Genomic DNA, 13,786 nt, shown 5'->3' with positions numbered 1-13,786 from the left:
GCCATAGCGTCCGTTGAGAGACCACACATGACGCGACCAACTTTCAGTTTCAGTTTCATTCATCAGATAAATCAGTAAGTTGCAGTTTCGTTGCAGTTGCGTTTCACCGTCTGTTCTGGGCCTAATGCATAACTTAGCCATGCCTCAGGCAACGGCACGGGAGGGTGTTTTGTGACGTCATATGTCCCCCCCTCCCGTGTCGCTCCAATTTCTCAGACACTGACTCCGTTAAGACAGTGTAAATACAAATGAGTAGGTCATCTTCATAGAAACGCACCGAGCGCGGTTTGTATGTGAGCGCGCCAACACGTATGCGGCGCGCACGCACACACTGACAAAATTCGGCGCAACACCAACACCCCGCTAATCCGTATAAATTTAGCGTGGATTAGCGGGGTGTTGGTGTTGCGCCGAATTTTGTCAGTGTGTGCGTGCGCGCCGCATACGTGTTGGCGCGCTCACATACAAACCGCGCTCGGTGCGTTTCTATGAAGATGACCTACTCATTTGTATTTACTCTGGTTAAGATTATGCGCTAGCTAGACCACCATGTATAACTCAAGAAAGGATGGACCAATTTTGATGAATTTTGGAATGGATGTAGCTGACACCCCTGGTTTAAAATATAGTTAAATTTTTAACCGGCCGGCGGCCACCCAAAAAAGAAAGGTAATGTATCTAACAAACTATAGGTAGTCCGCGGTGTCGTACCATATCAATGACAATCAGGTCGGTACGAAGTTCGCCGGGTTCTCAAGTTAATAGAGGTATGGTCAATAACAGGTTTCCCTATTTATACAGGGTGTTAGGTAAATGGGTATATGAACCGACACTAGCCCATGTTAACATGGTCATATAAATGGTAAGGTGAAGTCAGAAAATTGATGTCTTCATTTTAATTATTTTAATTTTCATACAAATCGGATTTTATAAAAATTATTTTGTATGAAAATTAAAAAAATTAAAATGATGATAATATCAAATTTCTGACTTCACCATACCATTTATATGCCCATGTTAACATGGGCTAGTGTCGGCTCGTATACCCATTTACCTAACACCCTGTATTATTTGAGCCTACTTGGGAAACAGTGTCATAATATTTTTTTTGATACGGACTGATTGATACAAAAATATAAATAAAAATCATACTCACATGTAAATCACTTTGTGGTATACTAAGTAATAACTTCACAAACATATTTAGTGCGTTGTCTAAGGCCTCGTCACCATATAACCTGGGGAAGACAACATATTTATCACTCACAAAAACAATCAAAATAAATATTTAAAAGAATGGAATTAATTTTGAAGCCACGATAGCCGAACGGTGAAGGGGTCGGACTGGCCGACTCGTGATCCGGGGAACGCGGGTTCGGTCCCCGCCGCCGCTCGACTATTGTAATTTGTGAAATAACAAATCTATGTATACTAATATTAAAATGAGAAAGTAACTCTGTCTGTCTGTCTGTCACGCTTTCACGCCTAAACCACTGAAGCGATTTTGATGAAATTTGGCATAGAGATATATTGAGTCCTGGGAAAAGACAGGATAGTTTTTATCTCGGTTTTTTAAAACAGGGACGCGCGCGATAATGTATTTCTGTGACAGACAAAATACCACGCGGGCGAAGCCGCGGGCGGAAAGCTATAGTCGGTCGGTAGGGCGGTCCGCCCCGGGTGCCAAGCATCAGGGGGTGACAAAAGTTGCGCAGATTAGTACTCACTGGCGCATCTACATGATAAAGATCATGATACGATTGGTATCATTATAGCTGATTCGTACATCTTCCATCTTCGAATCGGTATAGGCCTTACCTGAACACCCCAAAATTAGCGTAGTTCCCACAGAGCGCTGCCTTCAGTATCGAGAAGCACAACGATATGCCCTTCAGCTTCATCGCGTACATTTGCTTTTTGCTCACGTCCACCGTCAGTATTCTGCTGCCTGGGGACAAAAACATTTAAAAATAAATAAATATCCAAATATTTTACACTGCGCCTCTAGTCCCAAACTAAGCAAAGCTCGTACCTACTATGGAACAACGGAAACAAACATTTAAATAAATAATTTATTTATACTTTTTGAACGTATGGATGAGTACAAGTAGCGGATTTATGGCGGGTAGCATTCTCTGCCAGTCTACCACAGGTCAAACAGTTTAAGAAATCATCATTATTGTCAACACTATGACCATTATCATCATCTCAACTGTGTTCTCATTAGCAATAAGATCGCCTATATTGCTGGTAGCTCACTGGTTCCAGTTCTAAGTCTGCTGGTAGCTCACTAGTTACAGTTCTAAGACTGCTGGTACTGTTTGTAGCTCACTAGTTCCTGATCTAGTGTTTGTAGCTCACTGGTTCCTATTCTACGACTATTTATAGCTCACTGGTTACTGTTCTGCGACTGCTGGTAGCTCACTGATTCTTTTCTACAAGTTTTGATAACTCACCATAAGCACAAATAATGTTAGACAGCTCCCTGAACAAAAATATCCAAAGAACTAAATATAAAAAAGACAGAGGATATATGGGGCATATCAACAGACATAATAAAACCCATCATTGCTCTTATAGCTCCCCATTTAGCTCATATCTTTAATGAATGTATTAACGTAGGTCAGTTCCCTACCCTGATGAAACATAGTAAAATCATACCATTATTTAAAGCAGGAGACAAAAGTGACCCATCCAACTTTAGACCTATATCGATACTACCTGCGCTCAGTAAAATATTTGAAAAAATTATTTTCAATCAACTACTGTCTCATTTTAACTTAAATAAACTGTTTCATGAAAAACAATATGGGTTCACAAAAGGGAAAAGTACGACCGATGCAGGGGTTGCTCTTATCAAACACATTTTCGATGCTTGGCAGGAGAAAAAAGATGCTATTGGTGTATTTTGTGACTTATCGAAGGCGTTTGACTGTGTTGATCATCAAACTCTGTTGTTTAAGCTAGAACATTATGGCGTATCAGGCAAGGCCTTAACCTTCAACTGGTGACGTGAATATGGGTCACAGTATTGGTGAGGTGACGTCATTTTGACGTAATACTAAAAATCCGAAATTCAGGAGACTTACAGCATAAGCAATGTAATAAATTACATTATTTATAAGAATATGAGTTCGTTTTCGAAAATAAAACACACTGGTCGCAATAAATATTGAAAATTTTAATTAAATAACGCTTAGAAACATGGCAGTCATTTTTGGTCTGTTTTTGTAGGCATGAGATCAATCATAATAGAATTTTAAAAAAAACAAAGGAATTTAACAAAAATTACTTTCTTCTTAAAAAACAATAAGTAAAAAATAAGAATCAATCATTTTCAGTATTTTGTCCCATAGAAAAAATTAATAAGATTAATTATGGAAACAAACAACACAATCTTTTTCTAGGCAATCAAAACATGCGGGTTTCTTGCACTTTTTGCAGAGGTATGATGTTTTTTTCATCTTCTTAGCTGGACATATAGTGCTGGATCTTGATTTTCTATGTCGCATAGTTCACTCGCAGTATTGTGATCCGATTCTAAGCAGTGAGTGTCGTGTAAAAATCGATCTTCCGTATCGCTGATGTCACTCACATTTTCTTCTAATAATCCCGATACAACACGTTTGAAATCCTCGTCATTTGGATTCATTTTCAACCACAAAATGAAACAAATTATGAAATAAATCACTGACACTAATGGTGACGTGACGTCAAATTGACGTTTGGTACCCTCTATCTCACTAATTAAGCGCGTGCAACATCCGATTTTAGTCACAGCAGACGCCAAACTAAGAAAGAATCAGCTACTGAGGGGTGCGGAGGCGGGGAACAAGCCGTTTGAATAATATGTAACGTTTTCTTCTGTGCGACGTCAATTTGACGTCACGTCACCAATTGAAGGTTAAGCCTATTACACTCTTACCTCTCAGACAGATTACAAAAAGTAAATATTCACGGAACTAACTCTTCGGGCGCCCCCCTAAAAATGGGAGTGCCCCAAGGCTCAATACTGGGACCATTGCTCTTTCTGATTTATATAAATGATCTACCTTTTTATTCAAAGGACCTTTGTGAGATAGTATTATTTGCTGACGACACTTCTTTAATTTTTAAAACTGACAGGCGTCAGGAAATATTTGACGACGTGAATAATGCTCTTTCCAAAGTATTAGACTGGTTTACAACTAATAATTTGCTATTAAACGCAAAAAAAACCAAATGTTTAAAATTCACTATGCCTAATGTCAAACAAGTTAATACTAATATTACAGTAAATAATGAACGCATTGAACTGATAAACTCTACTGTCTTTCTAGGTATTACCCTAGACTGTAAATTACAATGGGGCCCCCATATTGCTGCCTTGGCGGGAAGACTTAGTTCAGCTGCCTTTGCGGTGAGAAAGATCAGAAACTTGACTGATGTTGAAACAGCAAGGCTTGTATATTTTAGTTATTTTCATAGTATTATGTCTTATGGTCTTTTACTGTGGGGCTCAGCAGCAGACATAGAATCAATTTTCATTTTACAGAAAAGAGCTGTTCGGGCAATATACGGTCTTAAACCACGTGACTCACTTAGAGAAGTTTTTAAAGAAATCAATATATTGACTGTGGCTTCGCAATACATATTTGATAACATTATGTATGTCCGTAAACATATACATTTATTTACTAAGAAAAGTGATGTCCACTCATTTAACACGAGACATAAGAATAAACTTGCTGTTCCATCATTTAGGTTGCATAAGATAGGTAATTCATTCTTGGGGAAATGTATTACCATATTTAACAAAATACCACACAACCTTGTCGAATTGCCAATAAACAAATTTAAGATACATATAAAAAATACCCTTATGTCCAAAGGGTACTACAAGGTTCGAGACTATATTGATGACAAGGATGCGTGGTCAGTTCAGTCTGCACATATTTGATGTACTTAAATTTGACTATTCTTACCGTTAGATAATTCCTGGCAATAAGTGGTGACTGAGTTTGTTCCGGCGTTTCTTCTCAGCACTTGCCATATGTTTGTCTCGAAGCGCTGGTAGGGCCCAAAAGATAAGGAGACATGTAAAGTGCCCCATAAGGGCTACCTTTTTCTTTTTTTATTATTTTCTATTGACGTTCATAAGTGCCACTTGTGGTCTAAACTGAATAAATATTTTTTGATTTTGATTTTGATTTTATCCCATTCGGCGAGCTAACGTCCAGTTGTAAGCGCTGGTTTCTATTCTACGAGTGTTTGTAGCTCACTGGTTACTGTTCTGAGACTGCTGGTAGCTCACTGATACCTGTTCTACGATTGGTTGTGGCTCACTGAGTTCTGTTCTACAACTGTTTATCTTATTATAACCGATTGTAACTCACCGTATGCACAAATAATGTTGGATAGCTCTCGGAATAACAATATCCCATTCGGCGAGCTAACATCCAGTTGTAAGCGCTGGTTTCTATTCTACGAGTGTTTGTACCTCACTGGCCCCTGTTGACACTGTTTGTAGCTCACTGGTTACTGTACTGTTCTACAACTTTTGGTAGCTCACTGGTACCTGTTCTGCGCGTGGTTGTAGCTCACTGGTTCCTATACTACGAGTGTTTGTAGCTCACTGGGCCCTGTTCTACAACTGTTGATCTTATTATAATCGATTGTAACTCACCATAAGCACAAATAATGTTGGATAGCTCCCGGAATAACAATATCCCATTCGGCGAGCTAACGTCCAGTTGTAAGCGCTGATTTCTGTTCTGAGCGAGCTCGGCGGTTAGTTTGAGTACGGGCGTGGTGAGCGCCGGCTCAGCGAACCACACTTCGATTCCCCGGATGAGCACTTTTATGTACACTGGGTATCTGGAATTTAATATCACAGTTTTACATAAATGCTAGCCTGTAATAGAGGATTGTACTATTAACAAGTACTGACTTAATAATAATAACATTTATTGATTTAAGTCTCAACTTATAAGCATTAAAACTGCAGTTATAAAAATATTCTTAGCAATTTATTAAGAGATACCTAAATTTTTAATAACTTGAAAAAATCTATCGCGTCGGTTGTTATCCTATTTTTTTTTTATTCAAATGCATATCTTACAGTCGGGTTCCCTACGTTTTATCGAAAGTCGTTTCATCGAAGGTCGTTTCATCGAAGCCGTTTCATCGATTGGTCATAATCTCGAACGTACGAAATATCGAATGCCGTATCATCGAATGGTCACATTATCGAATGGTCGATTCATCGAATATCTTAGCGTCGAAAGGTTGTATATTAAAGAGTTACCTACTTACTAATAAAGTTAGTAATTCGCTGAACACTTGTTTAAAGTGACGTTTAATATGGAAATGTCACTTTAAACTACTGTTCACTGAGTGTGTAACTTTTTAATAGTAAGGGAGTTAATCATGACATCGATATAAAAAAATATAAAGTGAAAATAGCTATTGAATAACACAATAGCGTTCGGCCACCAGACCTGGCTGTATGATGCACTCACGCCTTTACCTTAGTGCCTTAGTACAAGCTAAATTGAAGGGTACAGGGGCAAAACAAGAAATGTCACAAAAACAAAAAGTTACGTAATGATCATTTAAATTTTTTATAGTTTAAAATATTCTTATGTGTCACTTCACTTAAAATTATAAACTACTAATATAAATACATATGACTATTACTTGTTTTTACGCTTTTTTTATAATTTCAAATAAAAATACGCGGGAAATCGAAAATATTGCCATCAAAAATATACTTTTGAATTTTAGGGATATTCCTTGTTTTGCCCCTGTACCCTTCAATTAAAAAAAAACATCCATTACGGCGAAATCCAACTTTGACGTTATAAATTAAAATCACTTTACCGCCCTTTTACTATTTTGTTGGTTTGAAAACGCATTTTCTTGATACTTAACTTAATACTTAACCACATGTCATTAAACTTGATAGTTGGATATTTTATGTTACGGAAAAAATCTGGGTTTAAACTAACTTAGGCTGAGTTGCACCACCTAACTTTGACCGTATCTATGACGATAACCGGTGTTTTATGTATAGAGTTTGATAAATTTTTGACGTTTGTCACAGTTAAAGTAAGATGGTGCAAGTCAGCCTAACGTCACCTTCCATATTGCCATATTTGAATAAACAACCTTTCGACACTAAGGCTGGGTTGCACCATCTTACTTTAACTTTACAAACGTCAAAAATGAGTCAAATTCCATACAAAAACCACCGGTTATCGTCAAAGTTACGGTTAAAATTAGGTGGTGCAACTCAGCCTAAGACATTCGATGATTCGACCATTCGATAATGTGACCATTCGATGATACGGCATTCGATATTTCGTACGTTCGAGATTATGACCAATCGATGAAACGGCTTCGATGAAACGACCTTCGATGAAACGACTTTCGATAAAACGTAGGGAACCCCTTACAGTCGGTCAACTTAAAAATACAGAACTAATAGAGGAACTAGATGAGCCCGCGACTTCTTTCGCATGAAAGTATACGTAGTTTGAATGATATTTCCCATTTTTGCAACATTTTTCTTTACTGCCCCGCCCCTATTAGCTGTTGGCCTTCCTCGATAAATGTTCTATCCAACACAAAAAGAGTTTTTCAAATCAGACCAGTAGTTCCTGAGATTAGCGCTTTATAATATTAGTATAGATAATCATATTGCATACTCACATCCAATCAAACAACATCATGTAAGTGGTTTTTGTGTTAAACGCGAACGCCAGTCCGCGCAAGTCTCTTGCTAGTCCTATGAGAGTCTTCTTGGCGTCTTCTGACGCGAATAGAGGACTCTCTGGAGGACCTAGCAAGCCTATTATACTCTCCATCGCCGCTGTAAATAAATATGAATAGAATTAGTATCAAAGAATAGCCTATCTCTATATTCTAATGAAGCTAATTATAGTATTTTATTTCTATACAGGGTGTTAGGTAAATGGGTAAAAATACATTTTGTAAAATCCGATTTGTATGAAAATTAAAATAATTATCAATTTTCTGACTTCGGTAGCTCGCCCGGGTGGCCGAGCGAGGCGCGGTAGCTCGCCCGGGTGGCCGAGCGAGGCGCGGTAGCTCGCCCGGGTGGCCGAGCGAGGCGCGGTACTCACCGGTGATGGCCATCATGAAAGTGTGGAACGTGTCCTCGTGCTCTCCAAATTACCATGAGCAGGCGGCAGGTGCCGTGCGAGGCTCGATAGCTCACCTATAGGCGTATCTTATCTAGGGTTATGTTTGACCCTCACATGCGATTAGTATCATACATAAAGTATGTGGATTCCGCCACCATGAGGTGACGTCAGTTGTAAGCACAGGTTCCTGTTCTGTAAGTGAGTGTAGCCCACTAGTGCCTGTTCTTACGATCTCACTGGTTCTGCTACTGTTGGTGGCTCACTGGTTTTTGTTCTGCTGTTGGTAGCAAAGTGGTTCCTTTCTACGAGTTTAGGTAGCTCACCGGTTATGGGCATCATGAAGGTGTGGAAGGTGTCCTCGTCTTCGCCCAGCTCCACCATGAGCAGGCGGCTGAGCGCTGTGTGCAGCAAGGCGCGGTAGCTCGCCCGGGTGGCCGAGCGAGGCGCGGTAGCTCGCCCGGGTGGCCGAGCGAGGCGCGGTAGCTCGCCCGGGTGGCCGAGCGAGGCGCGGTAGCTCGCCCGGGTGGCCGAGCGAGGCGCGGTAGCTCGCCCGGGTGGCCGAGCGAGGCGCGGTAGCTCGCCCGGGTGGCCGAGCGAGGCGCGGTAGCTCGCCCGGGTGGCCGAGCGAGGCGCGGTAGCTCGCCCGGGTGGCCGAGCGAGGCGCGGTAGCTCGCCCGGGTGGCCGAGCGAGGCGCGGTACTCACCGGTGATGGGCATCATGAAGGCGTGGAACATGTCCTCGTTCTCTCCAAACTACCATGAGCAGGCGACAGGTGCCGTGCGAGGCTCGATAGCTCACCACTTAGGTTATGTTTGACCCTCACATGCGATTAGTATCATACATAAAGTATGTGGATTACCTATTTCTACGATTCAGCATGATGCGCCACTATGAAGTGACGTCAGTTGTAAGCACAGGTTCCTGTTCTGTAACTCAGTGTAACCCACTAGTACCTGTTCTAACGATATGTAGCTCACTGGTTCTGCTACTGTTGGTGGCTCACTGGTTTTTGTTCTGCTGTTGGTAGCAAAGTGGTTCCTTTCTACGAGTTTAGGTAGCTCACCGGTGATGGGCATCATGAAGGTGTGGAAGGTGTCCTCGTCCTCTCCCAGCTCCACCATGAGCAGGCGGCCGAGCGCTGTGTGCAGCAAGGCGCGGTAGCTCGCCCGGGTGGCCGAGCGTGCGCGGTACTCACCGGTGATGGGCATCATGAAGGTGTGGAAGGTGTCCTCGTCCTCTCCCAGCTCCACCATGAGCAGGCGGCCGAGCGCTGTGTAGAGCATGGTCCGGCATCGCATCTCGGCGGTACCCACGCCCGCGATGCCGAGGAATGGGAAGTGCTCCGCCTGCGAATAGAATAGAATATCTGAAGGGGTGAGTGGACAAAGGTGTTATCTGACAAAACTGAAGAATCGACTTTTTTGCATGAACATAGGTTTTAAGTGATGATAAAATCGACTAATAAGCTCAAAACACGCAATTTTGTTACGTGTCAAACCTTAACAAAGCATTCATACATTTCAGGATTCAAATGTGGTATGAGCAGATTAACATTTTCAAACACTCATGACTCATTTTGTTAGTTAAGACCTTTGTCCACTCACCCCTTCGTTTGAAAATTGAAATCGGGACGGGAGGGTGTATAAAGGACCGAGCCGCGTTCGTTTGTTTCAGCCAAATTAAGTCCACTGCTGGATCAAAGCCTTCCCCAAGATTTTCACAACGACCGGCCTGCCCACACTACGTCTTCCGACCCGTGGTCACCACTCTAGAACTTATGTGCTCCAGCGAAAATCAGGATCTGATGGCTCGCCCACTGTCACTTGATTTTAGCAGTTCTATTTGGTACTAAAAAATACAACTTACAGTGTGAAATTTGTTGCGGGTCCAATGACAGTTTAACTTTCCCCCGGGACAAACTTGACCTTCATTGGTTGGGTTTTTATGGCGGTCAAGCTGTAGATCCTGGCTACACAGGAGTTGCAGTGGTGGGAACGAGAGGCGGGAATAGTCCCGTTTCTTCTTACCGTGTGATGAGTCAGCATGAGCTGCGTCTCGTCCAGCTTCACCAGCTTCCTGACGCAGGAGTAGCCGCCGCTCAGGTCGCTCAGCAGGCCCAGGGTCTTCGCTATGATCTGTCCCCCCCCCCCCCCCCTGTACTTTAGGGGAATGATAACCGCCTCTGTGGTCTAGTGGTGAGACCACCTGCTTCAGACGCGAGGTCCCGGGTTCGATTCCCAGTGTGGGCAGATTTTTCTGCTCGGTTTGGTTGGTGGTAGAGCTTGTTCTAAGTCCGCCTGGCTAGCTACCACCATCTTACTTAAGCCTGTCGCCATAACAACAATGTTAACAACATTGTTGTGTTCCGGCAGTTACGTGGTTGAGGTTCCGGGTGAAGCTCGCTTCCACCTTCGGCCTGATCATCACTTACCATTAGGTGAGATACAGGCCAAGACCTTCTTCGTTGTGGATAAAAAATAAAAAGAGGTGGGAAAACTCCTGTATTGAGCAATATAGAATACAAATGTAACTCACTGTGTGATGAGTCAGCATGAGCTGCGTCTCATCCAGCTTGACCAGCTTCCTGACGCAGGAGTAGCCGCCGCTCAGATCGCTCAGCAAGCCCAGGGTCTTCGCTATGATCTGCTCGCTGCCGCCCCAGTACTTTAGGTTTGTTATACTGCAACAAACATTTCTTAATAGCATACAACATTAATATAGCACTAAGAGTTCTGTATGAAAGATTGAAAGCGCTATAAAGGCCTGGGATAAAATTTTATCAAGGCATTTTATATTTTTTCCTCGATATGGCATTTGTCGTTTGAAATAAGTATGTATCTCCATGAGACGCTGTCAATCTAAATTGCACCTTAACACCGGATCATGAAGTAACTTTTACCACAAATGACTCACATCTTCCTCATGATAACGCTGAGCAGCTGGCTCTCGTCGTTGAGTCCCAACACCTCGCTGAGGCAGCGGTACACTTTGCTGTTCTTCTGTACTTGTTCCCCCACGTAGATCTTTCGAAAGTGCTCGAAGAATGACATCATGGCCAGTTCTAGTTTCTCGCAGCCGCCCTGTAAGAATATTTTCAAATCAAATCAAATATTTTATTCAATTTTAATCACTGGTGGCACGTGGCAAAATTATGAACGTGAAAATACCGTAAAAAAGGTACGTAGCCTTTAAGGAGCACTTGTTTAGTCAGATTTTAAAATTATGTCAATTGATTAGTGGTGTCAAATACTCTATTGGCCTTGAAACATGTCAAGGACAAAGGTCTCCCCCAAGGATATCCACAACGAACAGTCCTGCGCTACCTACATCCATGTGCTTCCTGCGACTTTCACCAAGTCGTCAGTCCGCCGAGTAGGATACGTCTTCCGTCCGTGACCGCCACTGAAACTTATCTGCCCCAAATGGCCATCAGTTGTATGAGCTATGTGGACCGTCCATTGCTGTTGATCAAGCAGACGAGCTGAGAAGACTTGAGAAGCCTTAGAGACCGCGCGAGACTTGAGAAGCCTTAGAGACCGCGCGAGACTTGAGAAGCCTTAGAGACTACGCGAGACTTGAGGAACCTCAGAGACCGCGCGAGACTTGAGGAGCCTTAGAGACCGCGCAAGACATTAAGACGCCTTAGAGACCGCGCGAAACTTACGGACGCCAGCCGCGAGTCCGTCAGGTCCATGAGCTGCAGCACGCGGCAGACCAACTCTCCGTCCATCGCGTCGTTCTCGTCGCACGTGTTGACCTACGCCCGCCCGCCTCGTCTCCCGCGAGACTCCCAGAGACTTCTTAGAGACCGCACGCGAGACTTGAGAAGCTTTAGATACCGCGCGAGGCTCGAGAAGCCTTAGAGACCGCGCGAGACTTAAGGAGACTTGAGGAGCCTTAGAGACCGCGCAAGGCTTGAGAAGCTTTAGAGACCGCGCGATGATCGAAAAGCCTTAGAGACCGCGCGAGACTTGCGGAGCCTTAGAGACCACGCGAGACTTGCGGAGCCTTAGAGACCACGCGAGGCTTGAGTAGCCTTAGAGACCGCTCAAGACTTACGGACGCCTTAGAGACCGCGCGATACTTGTGGAGCCTTAGAGACCACGCGAAACTTACGGACGCCAGCCGCGAGTCCGTCAGGTCCATGAGCTGCAACACGCGGCAGACCAACTCTCCGTCCATCGCGTCGTTCTCGTCGCACGTGTTGACCGACGCCCGCCCGCCTCGTCTCCCGCGAGACTCCCAGAGACTTCTTAGAGATCGCACGCGAGACTTGAGAAGCCTTAGATACCGCGCGAGACATGAGGAGCCTTAGAGACCGCGCGAGACTTACGGAGACTTGAGGAGCCTTAGAGACCGCGCGAGACTTACGGACACTTGAGGAGCCTTAGAGACCGCGCGAGACTTGAGGAACCTCAGAGACCGCGCGAGACTTCAGAAGCCTTAGAGACCGCGCGAGACTTGAAAAGCCTCAGAGACCGCACGAAACTTACGGACGCCAGCCGCGAGTCCGTCAGGTCCATGAGCTGCAGCACGCGGCAGACCAACTCTCCGTCCATCGCGTCGTTCTCGTCGCACGTGTTGACCGACGCCCGCCCGCCTATAGCTGCGCCGATTATGTAGACTAGCCACGTTAATTGACCTGTAAACAAAAACAAATTGTCTGTCATTATTTGTCATCAACGGAAAACGCAGCATGGGATGTCCACCCACAAGGTGGACCGACGACATCATATCATAGCAGGAAAGCGCTGGACGCAGGCCGCTACCAACCTGGTAACATGGAAAGCATTGGGGGAGGCCTATGTTCAGCAGTGGACGTCCTATGGCTGAGATGATGATGATGATTTGTCAACAAGGTTCACCACAATAATCTAGTGGCAGCGGGGTACGAAACAGCGTGTTTCTGATCTGAAACCGACACCGTTGGACTATTCATCATCATTATCATTTCAGCCATAGGAAATCCACTGCTGAACGTAGGCCCTCTATTTCCATAGTGATCGGTTGATAGCGGCCTGCATCCAGCGCCTTCCTGCTACCCTTATGAGGTCGTCGGTCCAGCTGGTGGGTGGACGTCCTACGCTGCGCTTTTCGGTACATGGCCTCTTTTATTGGCGGTCAAGCTGTAGATCCTGGCTACACAGGAGTTGCAGCGGCGGGAACGACAGATGGAAAGTCAGAGACTAATGACTCTAGATAAGCCATGGTTCCAGTTGTTCTGGACTGTTCTTGCTATGTTCCTTTCCCTGCAAGACCAGTATCACCTGCGTGTTGTAGCGACCTGAATCTAGCGCCTTTATGAGGTCGTCGGTCCACTTTTTGCGCTTTCCACGCGCTCTACTTCAGAACCTTGCTGCCTCTATGTTGGATACACGCCTGAATATAAGCCTACCCTGCAAGACCAGTATCTCCTACGGCCTGCATCCAGCGCCTTCGTGCTACGTTTATGCGGTCGTCGGTCCACCTTACTAACATGACGTCAGCCCCCCCTAACAAGACACGTCAGCCCCCCCACTAACATGACGTCAGCCCCCCCTAACAAGACACGTCAGCCCCCCCTAACAAGACACGTCAGCCCCCCCACTAACATGACGTCAGCCCCCCCTAACAAGACACGTCAGCCCCCCCACTAACA

General features: G+C 44.3%; 1 protein-coding gene across 1 annotated transcript in view; it reads right to left on the bottom strand.

Annotated features, from left to right (window-relative positions):
* The window catches only part of LOC135086231 (exportin-7-B), a 44,680-nt gene that overhangs the window by 12,725 nt on the left and 18,169 nt on the right, over positions 1 to 13,786 (bottom strand). The window contains exons 12-19 of the mRNA XM_063981057.1: positions 12,642 to 12,790; positions 11,062 to 11,228; positions 10,684 to 10,828; positions 9,344 to 9,494; positions 7,693 to 7,852; positions 5,666 to 5,856; positions 1,819 to 1,948; positions 1,157 to 1,238 (exon numbers count right to left, since the gene is read on the bottom strand). Of these exons, the coding sequence (XP_063837127.1) occupies positions 1,157 to 1,238; positions 1,819 to 1,948; positions 5,666 to 5,856; positions 7,693 to 7,852; positions 9,344 to 9,494; positions 10,684 to 10,828; positions 11,062 to 11,228; positions 12,642 to 12,790 (1,175 nt within the window). The remainder of the gene's footprint in view (positions 1 to 1,156; positions 1,239 to 1,818; positions 1,949 to 5,665; positions 5,857 to 7,692; positions 7,853 to 9,343; positions 9,495 to 10,683; positions 10,829 to 11,061; positions 11,229 to 12,641; positions 12,791 to 13,786) is intronic.

The sequence above is a fragment of the Ostrinia nubilalis genome, chromosome 30 (assembly GCF_963855985.1).
Source record: "Ostrinia nubilalis chromosome 30, ilOstNubi1.1, whole genome shotgun sequence".
NCBI lineage: Eukaryota > Metazoa > Arthropoda > Insecta > Lepidoptera > Crambidae > Ostrinia > Ostrinia nubilalis.
The sequence above is the reverse complement of the archived record's forward strand: the minus strand, read 5'-3'. Positions and strand labels throughout refer to the sequence as shown.